Source organism: Eschrichtius robustus, chromosome 1 (genome assembly GCF_028021215.1).
Source record: "Eschrichtius robustus isolate mEscRob2 chromosome 1, mEscRob2.pri, whole genome shotgun sequence".
Taxonomy (NCBI): domain Eukaryota; kingdom Metazoa; phylum Chordata; class Mammalia; order Artiodactyla; family Eschrichtiidae; genus Eschrichtius; species Eschrichtius robustus.
Genome location: NC_090824.1, coordinates 95,492,729 through 95,514,828, shown reverse-complemented (window position 1 = coordinate 95,514,828; position 22,100 = coordinate 95,492,729). Strand labels below are relative to the sequence as shown.

Sequence of the window (22,100 nt, the reverse complement as noted above, 5' to 3'; positions counted from 1 at the left end):
AACAGTGTGTCCAGAACTTTAAGGTTTTCAAAGCACTTTAACATCTGCTATCTTACTTGCTTTTCAGAATCCCTTTAGGAAGTTGTTATCATCACCCCCACCCTGGCAGGAAAATCTGAGAAGCAATCATGGCAGTTTGCAGCAGGATTGAGACTCACTCTGGTTCTCCTGACTCCAACCCCAGGCTCTTCCCTGGATCACACTGGGATTCCAATGGCTGGGGTAGGAATCATGGGGATGGTGATGGGGGCAGGCAATGGAGAATCATTTATTGCAGAGCAAGTTATTTGTCATATGTACCTTGGTAATTAAAGAAACCTCTGGACTTTTTGTCGTTGTTGGATGGAATGACAGTTCCAATGAAGAAGTTTACAATAGCAATGAGAAGAATGATCAGAAGAATCACTTGAGCCTGGAATGACAAAGTAACAGGAGGTCAAATTAGATTTATTCAATGACTTTTTACATAATTATAAAAGTTATAAGTGCCCACTGAAGAAAGACCCTATCTAATAATTCCAGTTAAGATTCTACTATCCAAAGTAGGTAATAAGTTATGTTCTCATAAAACGGCATCTTAATGAGCCTTATTTGTCCTGAGTATAGATGTTACACTTTCAGTGGGTGCATGTGCTTGGGCACTTGAAGGTGACATTTCAAGAGCATTTCAAGTACTAAGTGGGTAACTTAGTGCAGTGTTCCTAAGAATAGAAATGGAGCCAAAAGACTGAACACTGATAGAGTTGGTTTCTTTCCTAGGCAGAGCACCTATGGATTCCTCCCCTTCCCAGTAATAACTGCAGAAGGAGTATGAGAACACAGAATGATGCATAGAATTCCCATGATGCCTAGTGCACTTGACGTTGGGCTACCATACCAGTGTGTGCCCAGCATAAGTGGTCTGCAAGGTTGACCAGCCAAATCACTGTTCTTTAGTCCATCTGACATTTCATAGAGGTTACTGGCTTGGCATTCCCATATGCTGTTCCCTCTGCTGGAAACACACTTTTCCCTATACTTTGCAAAACTGTATCTTTCCCCTCATCCATTATGTGTTAGTTACCTCCTCAGAGAGGCCTTTCTTGATCACTGAATCTAAACAATAACAGCTAATGTTCACAGAGGGCTTACAATACAACAGATGCACATCTAACTTTACCAATATTCTTTCAGGTAAATAATACCACCCACAACTGTATGAAGTAGGTAATACTGCTATCATCATTTTAAAGATAAAGAAACTGAGAAACAGAGAGGTGAAGTAATTTACTAAAGGTCATATAGACATAAACCAGGTTCAACTCCACTCTAACTACAGAGCTGGAGCTCTAAATTCTACCTTCTACTGTCATGAAACTACATTGCCTCCCTCAGGGAATAATCTAACGTATGTTCTCCCTGTTATGTTCTATCTCAGTGCCCTGTTTATTTACTTTATAGCACTTTCACAATTTACCATTCAATATTTACTTGTTTATGTGCTTGTTTATTACTCAGCTCCCCGTAGACCATATGCTCAACTGTGGCAGGGATTGTGCCTGTGTGGGTCACAACTGAACATACAGTGCCTAGCAGAATGCCCAGCACATGATAAGCACTTCGTCAATTTTTGTTTAATGTATGAATACATAATCTGGAAATAAATGCCAGGTGGGAATGTTTTCTATTGCCTTATGCAAGTGGGAGGCTTTTGCTATCTTTCCATTTCTGGTGACCACTTGATGTCTAGTTACTGCACCTCCAGGCACATAGGAACATAGGAGTTTCAATTGTACTAGTCACTGTAGAGAGTTACAAAGCAAGCAAAGGACATGCTCTCCATCATTCAGAAATTTACTGACTGATTTACTAATAGTTAAATCCAGATATTCTCTAGTTCCAGGGCTTCTGATGCCCTCAAATTTGCTGCTGGAGTACTGGATTTCAGAGGGGAATGATAGTTTCTGCCTGTTATTTTCTCCCAACACACTTGCCATTTCTTGTGGGCTTCAGCACTCACAGCCAGCTTGGAAGGGGATACCAGGGTGTGAAGATGGCAGTAATCTTGTTGGCTCTGTTACTGTGACTGTAGCATAAAGGACAAAGCACAGGCCTGATCACATGAGCTGTGAGTTACGACTGCCTGGACTTCGTGCTTTGAGGGCTTGGTGTTCCACCAAGCACTGACCTGGCTCCTTTTATCACAGAAAGTAATAATAGCAATTCTTTTTGAATATGGAGTTCCTTCTATTCCTGCAATTTGTTCAGGAAGCTGACTAGCAGTTGTTGGTAATATCATTTTGAGAAATTCACCTTTGCTTCCCATTCCATTCCAGCTACTGAAATTCCCAAAAGAATCACCACTGTGATGGAGCCTATTATCCGGATGTCATTGGTTGGATCCACCATCATCGAATTACTCTCCTGGAACAAAAAAAAAAAATCACTAAAATGGTTAGAAGCTTTTTTTGCCTATATGTCTTATTGTAGAATTTAACAGTAAGAAGAGATACCATGCACTAATGTCTGGGGCTACACAGGATAATGGAAAAATGAAATGCTCATAAATTGGAGAAGATAAAGAGTCTAATATTATTTTTTCCTGTGATAATAGGCCTTTGATAGCCAAGGTTAGGAGTTACAAATTTTAGGGATTCATTCTAGGCACAGCTTTTAAATCTACTGTAGCACTAAGTAAAATTATGGGTACATACAGATATCATGTTTTGTTTCAGAAGAATGACTAGTTATTTTTATGTGTCAAGGGGAATCTTAGAAGAATAAAAATGAGTGGTTTCCAATGTGAATATCAAAAAAAAAAAAAATAAGTGCTACTCGATTAAAGAACAAACTATGAACTATATAATCCACTCATTTATTCATCTAATTTTCAAATAGAGGTACCAATTGAATTCAGTGTCTGCTATCACTGCCATGAAAGGAGGACTAGAAGTTAGCTCATATACTAGCTAATTAATGTGTTCACATATATACCATCCAGATGGGGCACCTAAAGTAAAAAAGGCCCAGTTTCCTACAGTGAGTTCTTCTAATGTTTGAACTTTCTTTCCCTTTGGAAATCTGTAACCATAATAGTAATATTGCTGCTGACAATAATTCCAATTATCTTTTCTTTCATATTTTACACTGTATTTCATGTTCATGATTTCACTTGATCTGTACCACATTTCTGTGAAAGACATAAACAATATTATTAGCCCATACTATAGATTTGAAAAACAAGGTTCAGATGAACAGAGGGACTGGTCCAAAATCTCTCAGCTGGTAAGTGTGAGAGCCAGGACTCTGAGCCAGTTCTGATGCCAAGCCTAGGGCTCCTTCAACTATATTCAGCTTCCACATTCTGCAGAATAAATCTGTTTCCTCTCATCTTGCTATAATGATATCCCCTAGTGCCCTGAAAAAGCAAAATAAACCAAATTATCTTGCTTGGCTGAAGAAAAGAAAAGCTTTTAATTACCTTAAGAAGATCTACCACAGTCTCAGCAAATCCCACCACATACATAGCAACAGCCACGGCATTGGCAAAAGCAAAGATCAAGCCTATAGACCCACCAAACTCGGGCCCTAAACTTCTGGAAATAAGGTAGTAGGCCCCACCTGAAAGAAGAAATGAACATGCTTTACATTGAGGAACTTTTAGAGGATTTAGTTTATATGACCAAATAATTTTGAATGTCTGAGAACATTTAAAATACTAATTATTCTAACAAAAATATTATAAATCCTAGTAATTTTAGAAATCTTGTTCACTGTAATGAATAACTTAGCCCTGCCTTATATTCTGTATATAATCTACAATAGAACTACTCTGACTAAATAAAATCCAATTTATTGAAACCTATAATACACAAATGCTACTAATAAGAATACAGCAAACTTTACCCCACAAATTCTTTGTCTTTTAAAAAACTTCATTGGAGAGTTCAAATTAATAATGTAACTGAAGTAAAATTTCATATCTGAAATTTCCAGGAACAGGCAGGCCCAGGCAGAAAATGAAGTGGATAAAGTTTATCATTGTCGTTCTAACTTCCTTTCTGGTATAATTTCTCGTACACATTTACTACATTAAAAAGGTACCTGTGTAGTGCTATGGATTATCCGCTCTATAAATCAGACTTAGTTTTGATGGTTTTAGCTCAAGAAGGCATGGTTATTGCCAAATACCCATATGTGTATGGGTGTGGCAAATGGGAAGTAAGGTAGGGAGGGCCTGGAACGATTGCTTCTCCCTTGGACCTGGAAAAGAAGGTTCTGCTCATGGCTGTATACTTCTGGGCACAGGAAAGACTGAGCCAGAATAGTTAACTACCTCAAGAGTTCTGAGAGCATGTTACTGAAGGTTAAAATGACTAGATGTTGAAAGGCCTAGATAACTACATGTTATCACAGACCATAGTGAATCAATGACTTCCTATACTGAGCTAGGCTTAGAAGTAGACAGAATTGGTAAAGGAATGACACTGAACACACATATCTACAACCAAAATTATCTTTCACTGAAAAGTTTTCACTGTTTCCTCCACTATAGTAACTCCTTTGGGTTAAGACGACAGCATCCTCTCTAAAAATGTAAACTTTTATTTGGGTGGGGCAAATCCCCATTACTTTCTTTGTCCTGATTACATTAAATCAGTTAGCAGCAAGTTACTAGGCTTGGTCAAAATGAGAGACAGGCAGGAGCTGTGAGAAGAGCAGTTTTGTAGGTAGGATGGTGTTTTAGAAGGCCCTGGGTAGGGAGATCTGGATAAGGTGCCCAAGTAGAGACCCCAGGAGCCAAAACAGAATTGGAGGGGGAAGAAAGGAAGCTAGAAAAACAATGAGACAAACTTCAACCCCTCATTCTCTGCCCAGGCCCGCTTGTTCCTGGATGATTTGAAAGTAACTCTTTGTTTTATTTGTTTTTATTTTCTTTTTAAGAATCTTCTCAAGCTTATTGGCCATTAGGAGCGTAGTGCTGGGATGAACTCTGAAGGCTCACTGAGTAGGAAGTGTCAGAAGTGTCAGCTGGGGTGCTGGAGAAGACCCCTTCTGAGGGGCCCTGAGAGAGAGCCAGTGGGGTCCGTCCAAGGCACAAAGAAACCGTTTATTTCACTCTAATACTCTATGCTTTCTTTCTGGACACCTGGTCATTCTCTACTTTATAAACATGTTTAATCACAGGAAGTGGGCCAAAAAAATCTTTTCTGGAGATCTCTTAATTTTAGTTGAAAAGAATCATGCCTTGCTATTTAAATTTTGGATTATTTTGTTTTGTTTTAGGGCTTCTGGGGACTAAGTATCAATGTACAAATTTTACTTCCAACATTAAACCAACTCTAGACATTACTGCATAATCAAAGCTTATAGCCATAAGTACATGAATTGGCTTACCTCCTCTTACTACTCCATTTGTGCAAATAGCGGACATAGAAATACCTGTGAGTGTTGTCACTACCACACTCAGGCCAATGATGATGACTCCAAGACCTGAAAAATCCCCCAAGAAAGGTGTTTGGCTCCAGTACTTCAAGAAGTCACCAGTACTTCAGGAGGCAGCAGTCTGAATCTTGTCAAGGAAGGAACAATCTCCCTATGAAAAACCTGAAACGTTCTAAAAGATCCCATTCCATCTAGGTCTAGGAAGGTCTAGGAAGCACCTGAAATGTACTAAACTTTAAAACTGAAGCTGTGTCGAGAAGTCATTTTCCAAGAAACACCAGCAAGAGGTGTGCAGTAGCCTGAAAAATAAAGCATTTACCCAAGGAATTTGAGCATCTGGAAATCATGACCTGCAACGTGCCAGAGAGGACCATTAGAAAAGAGACCACAGCTGACGAGAGTAGACCAGGACTATACACACAGTACCTTGTGTTTCCTTCTGTGTCCAGCTCATCCACATAGTTAGCCAGGCTTCAGGAACATTGGGCTACTTTCTTGTTCCCACCAAAAAGAAGTATAATAAAAAGTTTTTGCCTACCCGTAGGAAGTGATGAGAGCATTTAGATATCTTAGAAATTTTACCTCCACGAACAAACCCGTTAGTTGCTATTGCAGAAGTTGACAACCCAGTAATAGAAGTTACCATGGTGGAAAGAAGAATTATGATAACTCCAAGACCTGTTAGCAATGAAAGACAGAAGATATTACATTTTACTTTTCTTCCTTGGATTCCCTATTGCTGCAGACTATACTGCTTTGAATTTAAGTGTTCACATCCAAGCCTTGGGCCCCAATGGAGTTCCTTCGTGCTAAGGAGAAACAGGTTTGCCTGGCGTAAAGACCAAGTTGGAAAACTGCTCGTTATGATGAAGGATGGTTTCCAAAAGCAAACGCAATCTAAAATGCAGCCCTGGAAAGGAAAAGTTGACTTACGCTGGTGTCCTGGGAGAGGAACTACCCTGGCTGCGAAAAGAGAAAACATAACATTTGACCTTCTCTCTTGCTGGAGAGGAACCTGAATGAGAAAGTTGGAGGTTTGACAAAGGTTAAATCCTTCTCCATTTTTCTTGCATCTCTTTTTGCCTGGCAGGGGGGAAAAATAAAGGAACCAACTTGGATTACCTTTGAAAACACTCCAGAAAGGTCAGTGGTGAGCTATTTGAGCCTGTGTTGCCTTTACCTTACAAATGATCATGCGGGTCACAGGTTTAATTACCTCCTCTGACATATCCATTTGTAGCAATAGCAGAGGTGGATAAACCAGTGATACCAGTCACTGTCACGGCTAAGCCGACGATAATCACACCAAGACCTCAGTTGAGAGAGGAAAAATAAAGGCAATTAAATGGTGGAATAACCCATTAGATCATTTACATAAAAGCCAGCACGTCTAGAGTAATCACCAAAGGACCACATCTGAGTTTAACAAGTTGGTCTGGAAATCACCACAGAGTAAATGCCTAGCATTGAAGTTTTCTGCCTGAAGTAGCACAGATCCAAGAAACTCAAGACCTAAGATGTGCAGTGCAAAGTTTCACATAACCGAACAACGATGGCTGGTCAAAATTCAACATGAACCTCACTATTTATGAAGTTCCAGACACCCATAAACATAATAATTGGTCTGAACAATCCCAAGCTGTTAATATTACTAGAGTGTAGATGTTCATCCTTCCAGGGAACTATCTTTTTATGTATATTTGATTGTGTAGGAGTGGAAAATTACATATAGTATAGAAAATTGTTCATCTGGCAGATGAGTAAAGTAGAAAGAATCGAATCAAACTGCATTTACTTACTGGCTATGTGAACTCTGGCAAATTACCTATTTTCTGAGCCAAAAATGACAATGAAATTAGAAAGAATGTGCGTGTAAAGTGGCTGTGTATAAAGACAGTAGTGGCATGTATAAAGACAGAATGCATGTGTAAAGTAAAGTAGCATAGTGCATAGAACACAGTACATAATCAATGGCATTGCTTTTGATCAAATCCACAATAGTCGTAACAGCTGTTGTTTATTAAAAGCCAACTATATATCCAGCTGTGCTAGGCGGTATGTGAAATGCAAGGAAAAATAAAAATGAAACAAGCTGCCCTCAAGGATCTTATGGTTCAGAATCATTTATTATGAGAGGGAGAAAGTAGACCAGAATTCAGAGGAAGGCAAGGCTGCTTTCAGTTTCAGGAAATACACAGCTAGGAGGACACTGAAGGGTAGCAGAATATGCTGTCCCAAAATTTGCCACTTTAGCATAAGGATTATTTTGAGCTAAAGACAGTTGAAAAGAAGAAGATACCTCTTATTTGCCTAAGGGCAGGACATAAATTTGTAATGGTGTCTCCTCTTTCCTCTATACTGGGGACAGTTATCAGCTAGAGACTGGAGACAGCTGGAGATGGTACTAGAGGAATCTACATAGACTTTACTAACTAGCCCTTATCTTCCATTAGTTCCCCCATGTATTTGCCTTCCCACAATGTACCACTCTAGAAACTCAGTCTTTTCCTTTGTCTTGTTACTTCTGTAAAAATGTGTTGTTCTGTTAAGATGCTTGTATAAGCCCAAGTTCTAACCACCCCTTCGAGTTAACTCAGTGCGGAAGATTCCCATGTACATGCACGATGCACATGTTTATAAACTTCTGATTGTTTTTCTCTTGTTAATCTGTATGTTGTCAGTCTACTTTACAGGGCCCTAGCCAATGAGCCTAAGATGAGTAGAGGGAAAACAGTTTTTCCTCCCCTACATTACCCTCCTCAGGGGAGATCAACCTCAAATTCAGGGAGAACTTGTAGGCACTGAAGTCACCCTGGCTCCAGCCAGAATGTGCTTGCCTAGGTCTGTTTGGTGTGTTCCTTGACATAAAGTGAATGCTTCATAAATGTTGTTGATAGCCTCGCTTGTTCCAAGGATGATAAGAAGGGCAGTTAGCCAAGAGAGGCTGTGATCTCTCTGACCATGCCCTAGAACAAGGGGAAGTGGAAGGAAGTTAAGGACAGAAATGGGAATGAGGTATTGGAAGCTGGCTCTTTTGATGCCTCCAGTTATATCCTGGCTCTAGCAGAAGTTTCTAGGCTATTTTACAGTTAAAGTGCAGTAGGAAGAGGCTAACCATGGGTATGAGGTGCAAACTTAGACTGTATTGGTTTGGCCCCTATAGATTCCTAAACATTTGGTGTCATAAGAAATGCTTGCACTAAATTCTTTGTATCTTTTGCAGGGATCCTGTGGTAAGCATCGCCTCTACATCACTGTGCAGTTTCAAGTCTGTGTGCCAGTAAAGGTGACTTCTTTTTATTTTTATTTTTTTGCCGTTTATTTGAACTCTTGACTTTATTTTGAGGAAGTTTGATACCAAATGTTTAGCTCACCCCAGCAACAGTAGAGAACCAAATAGTTTGCATTTCATGACATTAAACCTACTCTGACTTTTATTATTTCCCTACCCCTTATATTCCCTTTGCCTTTATTTTACAAACAATTCTTAATTTATCCTTTGGCATCATATATATTTCTGTAAACCATTTAAAATCCTGGAACAAAGTTGTATGCATTTAAACAGCAAGGGATTTGCTTCCCTCTCACAATCAAACATAAAATCCCAGGGCAAAAAGCAGCTTAGAAAACATTCAGTTCATAGTTTTCTCAAACTTCAGTGTCCTTGAACCACCTGCTTCAGGAAATGCCTGGGGTGCTTATTAAAAATGCCCAGACTTACTGACTTTGGATCTTTCCAAGTGAATCCCAGGATCCTGCAGTTTTGTAACTATCTTCCCAGGTAATTCTTATGCACCCCACAGTCTGAAGATTATTGTTGAGCTACCCTCAGCCAATCTCAATTTGTGTCTGCCTGTTCAGCAAGGTTCTTTAGCTTTATCTTCAAAGAATTGTTTGGGAAACAATTAATCCAGCTCCCTAATTTTCAGATGAGACAGTGAAACGCACCAAATATAAATGACTTGCTTCAGGTCATACTTGCTTTTCATGCCCTTCTTCCTTGCTTGATGTTTAAGTTTACTGGATACCATCATGCCCCAGCCAAGGTGGTCAAGACAGAGAACAACTAGATGGCATTATCAGCTCATTCTACCAATTGCTTTTGGGGACAAGGCAGCCAGAACTTATAGCCCCAGATGGTTACCCAAGGACTGTAGCTACCATTACTCCTGGCTACAGCTTCCTTCTGGCTTTTTTCCCAGGGTCTGAGCTTGAAAGTGTATTCAGGTATCTTCCCCAGGCTACCCCCAAAGCCAGAAGGGGGTACTGCTTGTACTTGTTTGTCTTCTTTCCCAGTAAAAGGGACCCAATTTGGACCCAGATGGTGACTTAATCAACTCATTCAGCTTTAAGTTCGTGACAACGTCCAGTAGAACTGAGTAAGTGTGATAGTAAGTTTCTACTACTCACTAAAGTCTATTTTCTCGGAATAAAAACAAAAACAAAAAAAACCCTCCATTCAAAGGAAAACCCACTGGACACCCATTGAGGTAGAGCTCTACTTTTTTCTGAAGTTGGATTTGACTACTTAAATAAAAGATCCTTATTAAAACAATACTGATGTTTGAAAGTATAATAAACAGTTTAGCAGAAGATAGAATTCTTCATATTCTACAATTTTGCAATAAACATGAAACTGGGTTGACTGTGAAGAATAATGTAAGATCTGATTAAAGGTCAGATTATTACCCAAACATATGGATTTTAAATAAGTTGCATTAAAAAGAATCACTCCTGCCCTGGGCTACACTCACACCTCCAAACAAAGTAATGTTTCCTGATGCTCTCAATAAGTTACTAAACTGCCCTTAAAAAACTAATTTTGCATGAAACCCTGGAGCAATAACTTGGCAATATTAAGATGCAGATTTTCCATGGAATAGCATATACTTATTTTGGACCCTGAGGCTGTAAGTGTTCATTTGATATGCATCATAAAGCCAGCAAGAAGCCCTTTGTCAGGAACCCAGCAGTTGCCAAACACACAAGGAGGAAAAACTATGGGAACTGGTTCCGGCTCTTTCTTTTTCGCATTAAGTCTTCTGGTGATTCTGAATCTGGTTTGAGGAGCGAAGGCAATAAATAATGACCAAGTACCTTTTAAATGTGAATTGAGATACATTTTGGAGTAGAATCTGAAAGCACAACTGAACGTCTGTGTTCTTGATACCAATGATTTATAGGTGTGCCCCCCACAAAGTGAACCTATAATGTATTTTCCATATATAGAGTAGAACATCATTAATTTTTATCACATTGAATCAGAAACTTTGATATAATTCAAATAAATTTTTATATAAATTTTAGTAGTATACTCGCAATAAAAATATTTGCCACAGGAAACAATACTTTAAATAAAATACAATATTTAAAAACATTAAATAAGCACTCAAAATAATTTCAACATCATCCATTTCCATTTAGAAAAATTATCAATAGCTATATACATTATCTTAGTCTTTTTACCTATCTTTTTTTAAGCTTTTATCTGGCAATAGTTTATTAACCTTTGTTTTCTTACTACTTGTACCTGCAAGTAACACTATTTTCTCTGGAAAATGTTCAACAATTCAGTATTTTTATTAGTCAAGTCACAGTTTCACCAGTTTTCCCACAAGTTATTTTTGTTTAGTGATGTTTTGCTAATAATCGTAAGGGGGAATACTCTGATGAATGTCAGTGTGTCCCAAAATATGAATATTATTATTTAAAATGAATGTATCTCTATATACTTGTACACCTAAAACTCTATGAAAAGATGAAATATTTACTTGAGCATTTATCTGGTTGGCAAGCTGGAAAATTCCAGTCTCCCAGGAGTTAACACTTTACCTGTCTTCTCTGACAAACAATGTCAAAGAGGCAAAGTAAAAGAGTCCAAGTGCAGATTAATTCTGTGGTCTTCATCTCACGTTCAGTGTTAATGGTGAAAACAAGTTGCTTATTGAGTTTTTAATTTACACTGAAAACTACATAGGAGGGAAAAAGTGCTTACCGATCCCAGCTTCTCCAACAATCCAGGAGAGGCGAATGAAGAGCATGACACCCCAGATGTTCAGCATACATCTTACCTGTGGGTTGAGGGAGCATGGAAAAGGACATGAGAAGTGACAGTGGGGCAACACCCAGCCATCCTTGTAACTCTAGTGTTCAGGCCTTATTAACACTTAGTCCACTAGGACATTGAACAGATAGTTTCCATTTGTAAACACAGGAGCTTTCTCACCAGCACACCTTTCACCCATCCAAACTTCACGACACCGGCTTGATCTTCTTCCTTGTTTTCAGCTTGTTCATCACCAGGCATCCCATCACCGTTGGCAACCACGTCAGCTGAACCCGGGGCCACTGATACATTCTGCATTTTTACAGATAGCGAAACATGGTATTTGGTCAACACATGGTTCCATAAAACTTCCAGAGGCAAATCAAAACAATTGACATAAAACTTGAGGAAAAAAACAAACATATTCCAGTCATTTTAATAAGATGATTATTTTTTGCCCTGGGAGTTTATGCGTTCATTTTGTGGGTGATTTTAGGCACCACCAAGACTGTGAGGGTGGTAAAGGAAACTGGGCAGTTCTTCTACTGTTGAGAATATTACCTTAGGCGAAAACCATGGGATTTGGATAAATTTAGAATACAAAAAGATCAAAAGAGAGAAGAGGGAATGCAAGGTGGGGAGGAAAGCTTATCAAGAGTGAATGAGGGTCTTTTAGAAGGCAAGGTAAGAGGGCCAGAAAGTTAACCTTCCTCACTAATGCAGTGTTTGGCCTTCTTTCCATTAACCTCCCTGGGCTTCATTTTATCCATCTAAAAAAAATGATGACAAAACTTCTCCACTCATGTCAGAGTATCTTTAAGAAGATTCAATAGAAGTAACACATAGAAGTGTTTTCTTTAAAAAAAAAAAAAAAAGTTTAGAGTATTCTTAAAATACTCTAGAGAGTTGTTTGTTCTTGACTTGAGAGAAACTCAAGTTGGTTACTTGGGTAACCAATGTAATATAATGTGATAAGAGTTATTGTATGTGAACTGAATTGGAGGAAGATGGTGGTATGGGTTATTTCTCAGTACCAACCAAGGGCCTGCCATTCAGCAGGCCATCGATAAACAGTATTGAATTGAAGGCCACCCGATCTCTACCACTTAGAAGCAGATGACCTAGCTTCTTTTAATCCATTCTTGCCTCCTATTTCTTTTTCTTCCTTCCCTATTGGGTATTCCATTTCTCACTGTTTCCTCTGTGCAGGCCACGTTAAATAAGAGACAGAAAGGGAATGAATCCCAAGTCAGATCATCTTACTATTTTCTGACAGCATTAGGAAAAATTTGAATGGCATAGGAAACTGAAATTAAAAGTTAAAATTTAGTTTTGAATTACCTGAGAAATATCTTAATCTTAAGCATCCTCAGTCCTTATTTATGCAGATAATTGAAAGCTGACATCATATAGTCATATTAATGTAAGATATGGATAAACAAAGTCCATAGAAACTGAGGCTGAACTGGGCAGAAACTGGTGATTTATAGCAGCCACAAATGCAAGTCATGCATGTAATTCAAAATTTTTCGATAGGTACTTCAAAAACAGTAAAAAGAAATTAGTGAAATAACTTGGGGTCAGATATGGATCCTTACATTAAAAAATACATTTCATTTTTGTAGAGTATCATATTTCCCATATTTATAATATAAATATTCATTAGCAGTAGGGGCACCCCACCTTGTAGGAGGGACCTGAATTACAGACTATTTTAATAATATACTTTACTTAATAGATCTGTATGAAATATTATGTCAGCATATGGTCATTATAAAAATATTGATGAGATATTGTACATTCTTTTTTTCCATACTGTGTCTTTGGAATCCAGTGTGTGTTTTACACTGATAGTACATCTCAATTTGTACTAGCCATGTTTCAAGTACTCAATAGCCACATGTGGCTAGAGTTATCATATTGGATCCTCACATGTCTATACAATACAGTCAGTTACAGATGGATGAAATATTTGAGGTTCTTCTCCAGTCAATTAAAAATTATATTTTTCTCTGAAAGGATTCTACATTCATAAGGCAGCTGAGTAGTTCAAATGTAGCTTTTATTTTGCATAACTGGAAAAATCAATGAGAGCAAGGAATTGAGGAATGTGTTAAAATACTCATGAATGTTAAAGAGATTACTTGGTCAGGAGATTCATTTATTTGATTTGATTTGAGAAAAACTTTTAAAATTGTCAATATTCTAGTTAATCAAGATCCCATGGCCAGGGCTTCCCTGGTGGCGCAGTGGTTAAGAATCCGCCTGCCAATGCAGGGGACACGGGTTCGAGCCCTGATCTGGGAAGATCCCACATGCCATGGAGCAACCAAACCTGTGCGCCACAACTACTGAAACCTGTGCGCCCAGAGCCCGTGCTCTGTAACAAGAGAAGCCACTGCAGTGAGAAGCCCACGCACCACAACCAAGAATAGCCCCCGCTCGCCACAACTACAGAAAGCCCGCGCGCAGCAACGAAGACCCAATGCAGCCAAAAATAAATAAATTAAATAAATTAAAAAAAAAAAAAAGATCCCATGGCTAGACCATCAGCGGCTACTCAGTCAAGGAGAAGGTAATTTCCTTTTTCTGGGTTAATTGGGGAGTCCATGAGACAGAGCTTTAGTCACTCACTTTTTAAAGGCAATCTTGGGAATAAAACCCATGTTTCCTGATTAAACCTGAACTTGAGGGTTTGGTCCAGGAAATTGCTCTGCTCTCTGATGAATTCTGATAGCAACTTTGACCCTTAGATCTGGATTGATGAGAATACCAATGATTGTGAAAATAACAAGAAACAAACAAGCAAAACAATATCTTACAATGTAGGCTAAAGAATAAATGGGAAATTTTAAATTTCTCCTTAAGTGAACATTTCTATCTGATGGATACCCTTCTGGTTACAGTTTAACAGTTCTTCAGTTTATCACTGGGACATCACAATGTGAAGCAAAAATAATATTCTATGAGGGCATGTCAAGGAAATCATTATATATAGAAATTAGTAAGGCAATAATTTTCTAAATTATTAAAAAATAGAGTCACTGTAGGATTTTCAACTCTCTCTTAGGTAATATGTTCAACCTGCTAGAGTTTCAAAGTTTTAAATATATTTATAACACAGAGGGGAATAATTCCTCGAGTGTATATTTCTTCCATTGACAATAAAGGCCTGATGGTAAATTTATAAATACAGAATCCATTTCCATTCCTTGCTCTCATGTGGGAGCTGAAAAATCTCTGCACCATATAGACTAGGAGACTTGGAATCTAGTTTTGGCAATGCAGTTAATTCAGCGCTTGACCTCCAGCAAGTTACTTAACCTTTCCTGGATACTGCCAGTGAGGATAAATCCAGTGGGTTTTCTGAAAATCTTACTTTGAAGTAGTTTACTCTAAGGCAAAATCATTTCTCTATGCTTGCCATCTCCCTCTTCTAACATGTCGAAGCAAAACTTGGTTTCACTCTTTAATAAATGCCTCCTTTGTAAGCCCAAACAGCAATTATAAAGTTAACTTATCATCAGAGTACGGAAGGAGACTTCAGGTCGAGGGTTTGTGGGGACTTCATGGCTGTGAGCTATAACCGGTGGCTGGCAGACTCCTGGCTGGTGCATGTTCTTGGGACCAAAGTCTCAAAGACTAAAAGTTTTATGACTGCTACCTGAAACCAGTTTTTTTCCTTCATGCTTCGAATTAATTTGTTTGTTCACACTCCATTACCATATATGATGACCCACAACCTTTCATAAATGCATTTTAAATTGCATAGCTGTAGGGACTGATTATTTATTTACCAAGAGTTTTACCTGTGCATTAAGTATTCAGAGAAAGTAAAATAAAGTATGTTAGAAAGAAAGAAAGAAAGAAAAGTTTGATAAAGGACTTTCCCCCCTCCAATACTGATAAACTAGTAAAGATTCAATCACATGCAGTTTAAGTAAATTCCTAATGGATTTTTCTAGAAGATGAAAGATTAAATTATTTTATTTAGTATAAAATATGTGATTTTTCAGACCCCAGAAAAATGACAAATGCCTTTCTAGCTATCATCAAAGAAAAAAAAAATACATATCTTTATTCTTTAAGTTCTAAAGAGATAATATTTGCTATGATATATGTTTTCCACTTTTCAGCCTTTAATCTCAGGATGGTGGAGATCTTAGACCATCAAATAGGACTAGTTCCATAAATATGTAGGCCTAGGCGATTCCCTCCCCATTGTTTTAAAGTTTCTTTTACTATTGAAATATTTAAACATATGCAATAGTAGGGAGAATAATATATCTCATGTACCCATCATTCAGCTTCAACAATTATTGACATATTGCCAATATTATTCCACTTAAACTTCTCACACCCCTGCCACTGAATAATTTTAAAACCAGTCCCAATAAGGACCAGATAATTCCTAAGGTTCATTTCAGAATGAAAAATATGTAATTCTAATCATATTTCCATATCTTATTGATCAATATTATTATGTTTATACGTTGCTATCCCTTTGTGGTAAAGGGGAGTATTTTAAATTATGAAAATGAGAGGGATTTTTTTCTTGTTTTAAAAGTTACTATACACCATGCCACCAGTGGTCACACTTTATAATCACAGTATTTTTATTATATCTGAAAACACATAGCTCACACACAAATTGACTTGTATTTTTGAAAGCTGAAGCCAAAAGGTAGCTATGTATAATAAACCAGCATGAGAAAATAAAATTAAAAGATTCTTAACATTTTCCAAGTGCACCTTTAAGGGAACTCCCATTCTATTCACCACCTATCACTGAACTAGTTATAATGTGAAATTAATCATTTTTTGTTTTTTGTTTTGTTTCCACAGATTAGTTTAATAGTGCAAGCTCCCAGGGGAACTGGTCTTCGGTACTAAGAAACTCTAACAAGTATTCAAATGAATCCTTAGTTGCAGAGTTTCATTCTAACAAATATTTTAAGGGTACCTTCTGGTCATCACTGGCCTTCAGAGCATTTATTGCCTATTTTATCTGGCTGTCATTAAATTATTGATTATTTACAAATTTGGATATCCCCAATTTTAATGCAAAAGTTCCAAATTTGAACTTTGAAGCGCTTTAGAAAAGATTATTTTCTAGAGAAAGCATTTGTAGATTTTTGTTTGTTCTTTTACAGAAGATAAGCACTTATACATTGATTTATGTGGTTTAATGTTTGTTAACTTGATTATATGTCCTTTACTTCTACCCATAACTATGGCTTTTGACTTATAAAATAGAATCCTAGAGAGTAAGGTCAAATCTCTTTAACTCATTTTATAGAGTAGCTCTTGTAAATAAGTGGCTAGTAAATGCTTTTGATAATGACAATGAAAATGACTGAGACCTACAATTAATTCTGTAGGAGAAGCAGCATGGTCTCTTGCCACAGTGCCTGCCTCCAACAGGGAAGAAACTAGGATCTCCTGCCCAGCCCATCATGACTGAGTTGAGATTTCTTCATGAGTTCCACCATTTTCTATAGCTGTCGAATGAGCTGAGGCAAAGTTCTGTGGGAGAGTAGGCTGAGGATGGAAAATAGTGACAAAAAGCTTGGACTCTGGAGTCATGCAGCCATGGGTTCACCTTATTACCCATGTGACCTTGGCCTCCTGACCTTGGAAATTTACTGACTTCTTTAAGTCTTTATTTTCTCTTCTTAAAGATCCTTAGGATTTTATAAAACCTGCCCCATCTTTAAAATAGCAGTAATAATAGTACCTACATTGAAGGGTTGTCATAGGATTGAGTGAGAATTTGTCAAGTGTGAGTACAATGTCTGACACATAAAAATTTCTCAATAAAATTTTTGTTATTATTATACCGAGTCACTCTTTTTTTTTTTTTTTTTTTTTTTTTTTGGCCTCGCAGATTGTGGGATCTTAGTTCCGCAACCGGGGATTGAACCCGAGGCAGTGAAACTGCCGAGTCCTAACCACTGGACCACCAGGGAATTCCCCGAGTCACTCTTAATGCTTTTATTTACAAATTATTTTTAGTTGCTAACGGCCTAAAGACCCAAATGTGAAGTCATTCCATTGTTTTTGTTTTAATTCAGTTTCTATGCAATTGGCTTATTAAAAATAATAATATTTATATCTTAATTTTCATAGTATTTTATACTTTTCATAGACAGTTTATTTCAATGACATGAGAACAATGACTTTAATTGAAAGGCTGTATATTTTCCTCAATCCTTTGTAATTGTATTTTTCTGAAATGCCAACAACAATGATGGTAGTAAGGCTTAAAAACAGTTCCCTTTTGGTTAGCCCTGTTAGGTTAGGAATTGTGTATAAAAAGGTGGGCACAAGAATTAGGTTGGATACTAAAAGAATTATTTTTACAAAGTAGAAATACTAGATATTTTTTTGCCAGATGTCTAATAATCTTTATGCATGTTTTGATGTGGAAAGATCTCCAAAGTATGTGGTATAATGAAAATAGCAGAGTGCAGGACAATATTGTAAAATATGTCCCAATACTTGTTTGAAAAAAATACAGACAAAAAGTTAGACAGATAGGCCTATATGCTTGTATAGGCATAGAAAACTTCTGGAAGGATTTATAAGAAACTCTCAGTAATAATTGCCTTTGAGAGAATAACTGAAGGTTTACTTTAGATAAGAGACATTTCAGTATATATTTTTTAGTACTTGTTAAATAATTTTTCAGTGTGTATTTTACTTTTTAAATAAAATTTAAAATAAAAATTATCTGGTATAAAAATTACCATAACCATCATGAATAATCATTTACTGAGTTTCTACCCATTATAGGTAATGTGCTAGACTTCGTCTGCATATAAACTAATATTCACAAGCATCCTGCAAGATCAAAGTTATGTAGCTTGTACAGTACTGCAAGTAAGGGATGGAGTCATTTTTTTCTGATTTTAACCAGAGCTTCCAGAAATCTGTAATTCATGGCCACCAGTATAGGCATTTAGCTCTTTACTACATAGAAAATGAAAAGGATTTCTTCACTATGATCTCAAATCACTGGGATTACAAATTCTGTCAGTATCTATCACTCCTAGAGTTTTATTTAATGTAGAGACTTAAAATAATGTCTTTCAAACCGAGTTTTCATTTTACCTCTTAGGACAAACTTGTCATATAATTTTTTTTTCCAACTTGGAAGCTATAACCAGGATTTTCACAAAATTCAACTGATTTCTGACTAAATTTGTTCTGCCACTTAGTATGAATGTACCATTCCTACATGGCTTTTAAAGCATTATATTAGGGATACAAAAAATATCTCCTAACTTATGTCAATTATTTTCTACTCTTACATTATTTAAGTAAACACTATCATTTTTTTGTATACAAAATCAGTGACATGTCTGAGTATTATTGTACAATGTTTGTTCTATTGATCATTTCTAGTTGTGCTTTGAGGAACTACCATAAAACTGTCAAGGGCCACAAGGAGGTGGCAGCATAGCTACATTATACTGCAGGTCTTCATCTTTTATTTGGGAGACGGGGGGAAAGCAGGGGGAATAGCAGAATCAAATTCACTAGCAAGGAAGAAATGAATTGAAGAAGGCCCAGACTGTTAATGTCTGAAGGAGAGTACAGAAGTAGAACATGTGGAATAAGTGCTCACAGGCTCAGCGACACTAGAATGGTCCTGGCTGTGGGAATGTGCCCATTGCAGATTCCATGGTTATACACCGATTCTGCTCCCAATTTGGTTATGTGGATAGTTCTGCATGATTTAATCAAGGTGAAGTACACACAAAGAATAACTAAATTACTTGTTCAGAATTACTTGTTCAGAATAACCATACTTGTTCAAACTATGCTTGTTCTCAATTCAGGGCATTGAGACTAAACCTAATTTTTGATGTATTTAATTTGCCATTGCTTCATATCTGAGAGAAAAAAATACTGTAAGTTAATGTTAAGTCCTTAGTCTCATTTTATCTTTTCAAAAATAATATGATATCCCAAACAGCCATCAAAACTGTCAGACGCAGCTATTGCATTCCTCCCGTTTAGTCATTCAGATGGTTTTCTAACAGCAGTGCCCTCAGAGCTTTTCTCCCCTTATATAAAGATTTACATAAACCGTGGCTTTAGAAATTACAAATCAGCTGCTTTCCTCTCTCTAGAATATCAGTCTTTTTAATAGAATTAATTTTTAATTCTTTTTAATAGAATTAAAATTGTATTTTCTTTTGTTGTAAATTGGGGAAGGAAGTGAGAATATTTAAATTTTGATTGCAATTTTAACAAAGGATGCAGCTTTAAAAATTAATGAGGTAGGGTACCGTGGAATAAAATTTCAGGTCTATGAAAACTTTGGCTCGTCTACCTCTTCAGAATAAATTGAAGTCTCTTCATAATGTTCTAAATTTCTCTTTCTGCCCTCCCCATATCTTGATATCTTGGAAACTCCTTGTGCCTTCTTCTCTCAACCTTCTTTTCCCTCTTTTCCTTCTCCCTTCCCCTTTTCTCACGTAGAAAAGGAAAGTGACACTTTAACACCAGGAACTTCACATTGCCCTGCTTCTCAACAGTCTTCCTGGGGGCTGCCTTTTTGTCTGAAATCACTACATTGCTAACTTCTTTTGATTAAAGTAGCAGGTATCCCAGATAAAATCTATATCTTGTGTCTATAAAGAAAGCAGCCATTTGGCAGAGTGCTGCTAATACAGTACACAGCACAAATAAGGCTTGGTGTAGAGAGGGGTAAAGAAACAGGGCATGGCTCCCTCTCTGGAAGTCGCTCAGTCTTCAGTGGTAGGACCCAGAGTCAGGGACCCTGAGCAGCCAAGGGGAACAGGTTATGGAGAGAAGTTTTCTTGTGGAAAGAAGGATGAGCAGAAACTAAAGGGAGCTTTTCACCTTTACTAGCATCTTTCATGAGAGCAGTATTCCGAGAATTCCCAGAGTGGGCAATCATTTAATTAAAAAATTGTTGAATGAATGAATGACTATGAAAGGAATTGTTCCACTCATTTTTTTTCCTTACCTTAAAACCTGGGCAAGAGTAGACTGCATTTAGATATGAGACAACTAATTATTCTTCTTAGCAAGTAATTATATTCCATAAAGAATGCTATTCATTCCAAACTGTGGTCCAGAAGAACAGGAAAATAAAGTGCATCAACATATTTTAGAGCAAGTTACCGAAGAAGAAATCTACTAAGCTTATAAATGATTTGCTACAAGATTAGAAAAAGTGCTGCCTCATGCTTCTAGCAGATTGGGAACCCTGGCTATATTCCTTAAATAATGAAAAGTGTAGCGACTTCTGCTGCTTCTGTACTTTAATTTAGTTACTTTTATATGCTTAAGTGCCTTCAGGAGCCTCAGGCAAGGTTTTGAAGAAGGGGTAAAATGCTGAATCTTATAAATCGCTTCTCTCTCTTTAAAGAGTATAAAAAAATACCCATGTGCACTAAAGGCTGGTACAACAGTGTTAACTACAGCAAACACCAGTGACTTTTTTTTTTTTTTTTTTACAACTGGTGTGGAGGCATTAATACTAAGGTGAAACCAGCTTAGTATTCAGTTTGATATGTTTAACCAAGTGTGAATTGAATAGCCTATAATTGTAAACAAGATAGCACATATTGCCTAACTTTCAGAATTAACTTTTTAGTTCTCTCTCCTCAGTCAGCAAACATTTGAGAAGCACTTTTGTCTATCTTCTGTTTATTGGGAACTAGGGACAGATGTGTAAGTAAGATGGACGGTTTGCAATAGACCTCTTCACCGGACACTTTTATATTTATAGTGTTCGTAAGGAGCAGGAGATCACCTGAAGGAGTAAGGAGGATACTTTCCTGTACCTTTAAGCTTACCTTTGCCAGTTGCTCGTGAATCTCAAGCAGGCTGGGCCGGTTGACCTTGGGCCCACTAACGCTGCCCGTGTTGCGATAGTACTCGATCTTGGGAACGGCATCCATGGTGTTGTGGCCAAAGGTTTGTAGGTAGTATGTGTTTGTGTGAGAATCATAAGCATGAAAACTGGCATCTGTTTTAGCAGTTTCTCCAGTTTGGAGGAAGTTGTCATAGCGGTCCTGATTCCCAGGTCTAAAGCTGATTCTGAATCTGTTCTGGCCTTCATCCCCAAAAGAGGTTTCCTCATAATGTGGGGGGTCGGCGTTGTCATTCACAGCCACACTGCTCTCATGGCTCTCATTTATGACATGAACTTGAAAGCGATTGGTATTACCGGGCGCGGAATCCAGAAATACATTGGAAGAGTTGTTCAGTGACATCTTCCAAAACGGATTTTTTGAACTAAGCTGTCTGCTTTATGGTTGTTTAAAAAGAGTCTATAGATTTCCTCCTCAAAACAAACACTAATGTGTTTACATTCGGGACCTCCTGGCTTTTGTTCCAGAAGAACTCAATAAATAGATTCTTGATATATTGTCTCCTATACAAGCTTCAGAATGTTCTTCAAAGCTGTCATTGAAAAAGAAAATTAGACTTGTTCCAGATAATATAAATATATTTAAGTAGGGTTGGGGGGTATGAGGGAACAGTTTTCTTTCGTAAGACATACGATTTTAAATTCATTTCCTTAAAAATTACCTGTCCAGGAACCGTAGTTACCTGGGCAATTAAATCCCATAATAAATAACTGGGG

General features: G+C 37.4%; 1 protein-coding gene and 1 long non-coding RNA gene across 5 annotated transcripts in view; one reads left to right on the top strand and one right to left on the bottom strand.

Annotated features, from left to right (window-relative positions):
• LOC137769351 (uncharacterized) overlaps positions 1-22,100 on the top strand; it is a 141,837-nt gene that overhangs the window by 96,492 nt on the left and 23,245 nt on the right. For all 3 annotated transcript variants that reach the window (XR_011074954.1, XR_011074955.1, XR_011074949.1), the window contains exons 8-10: positions 68-222; positions 2,316-2,433; positions 8,648-9,803. This is a non-coding gene — a long non-coding RNA (uncharacterized lncRNA). The remainder of the gene's footprint in view (positions 1-67; positions 223-2,315; positions 2,434-8,647; positions 9,804-22,100) is intronic.
• Positions 1-22,100, bottom strand: part of SLC12A1 (solute carrier family 12 member 1) — a 92,506-nt gene that overhangs the window by 69,423 nt on the left and 983 nt on the right. Inside the window, exons 2-9 of one of the 2 annotated variants that reach the window (XM_068551082.1) lie at positions 21,307-21,916; positions 11,651-11,782; positions 11,420-11,495; positions 6,641-6,736; positions 6,007-6,102; positions 3,461-3,600; positions 2,293-2,403; positions 301-412 (exon numbers count right to left, since the gene is read on the bottom strand). In XM_068551082.1, the coding sequence (XP_068407183.1) occupies positions 301-412; positions 2,293-2,403; positions 3,461-3,600; positions 6,007-6,102; positions 6,641-6,736; positions 11,420-11,495; positions 11,651-11,782; positions 21,307-21,726 (1,183 nt within the window). In that variant the 5' untranslated portion in view covers positions 21,727-21,916. The remainder of the gene's footprint in view (positions 1-300; positions 413-2,292; positions 2,404-3,460; positions 3,601-6,006; positions 6,103-6,640; positions 6,737-11,419; positions 11,496-11,650; positions 11,783-21,306; positions 21,917-22,100) is intronic. The other variant, XM_068551073.1, reaches the window with a different exon arrangement.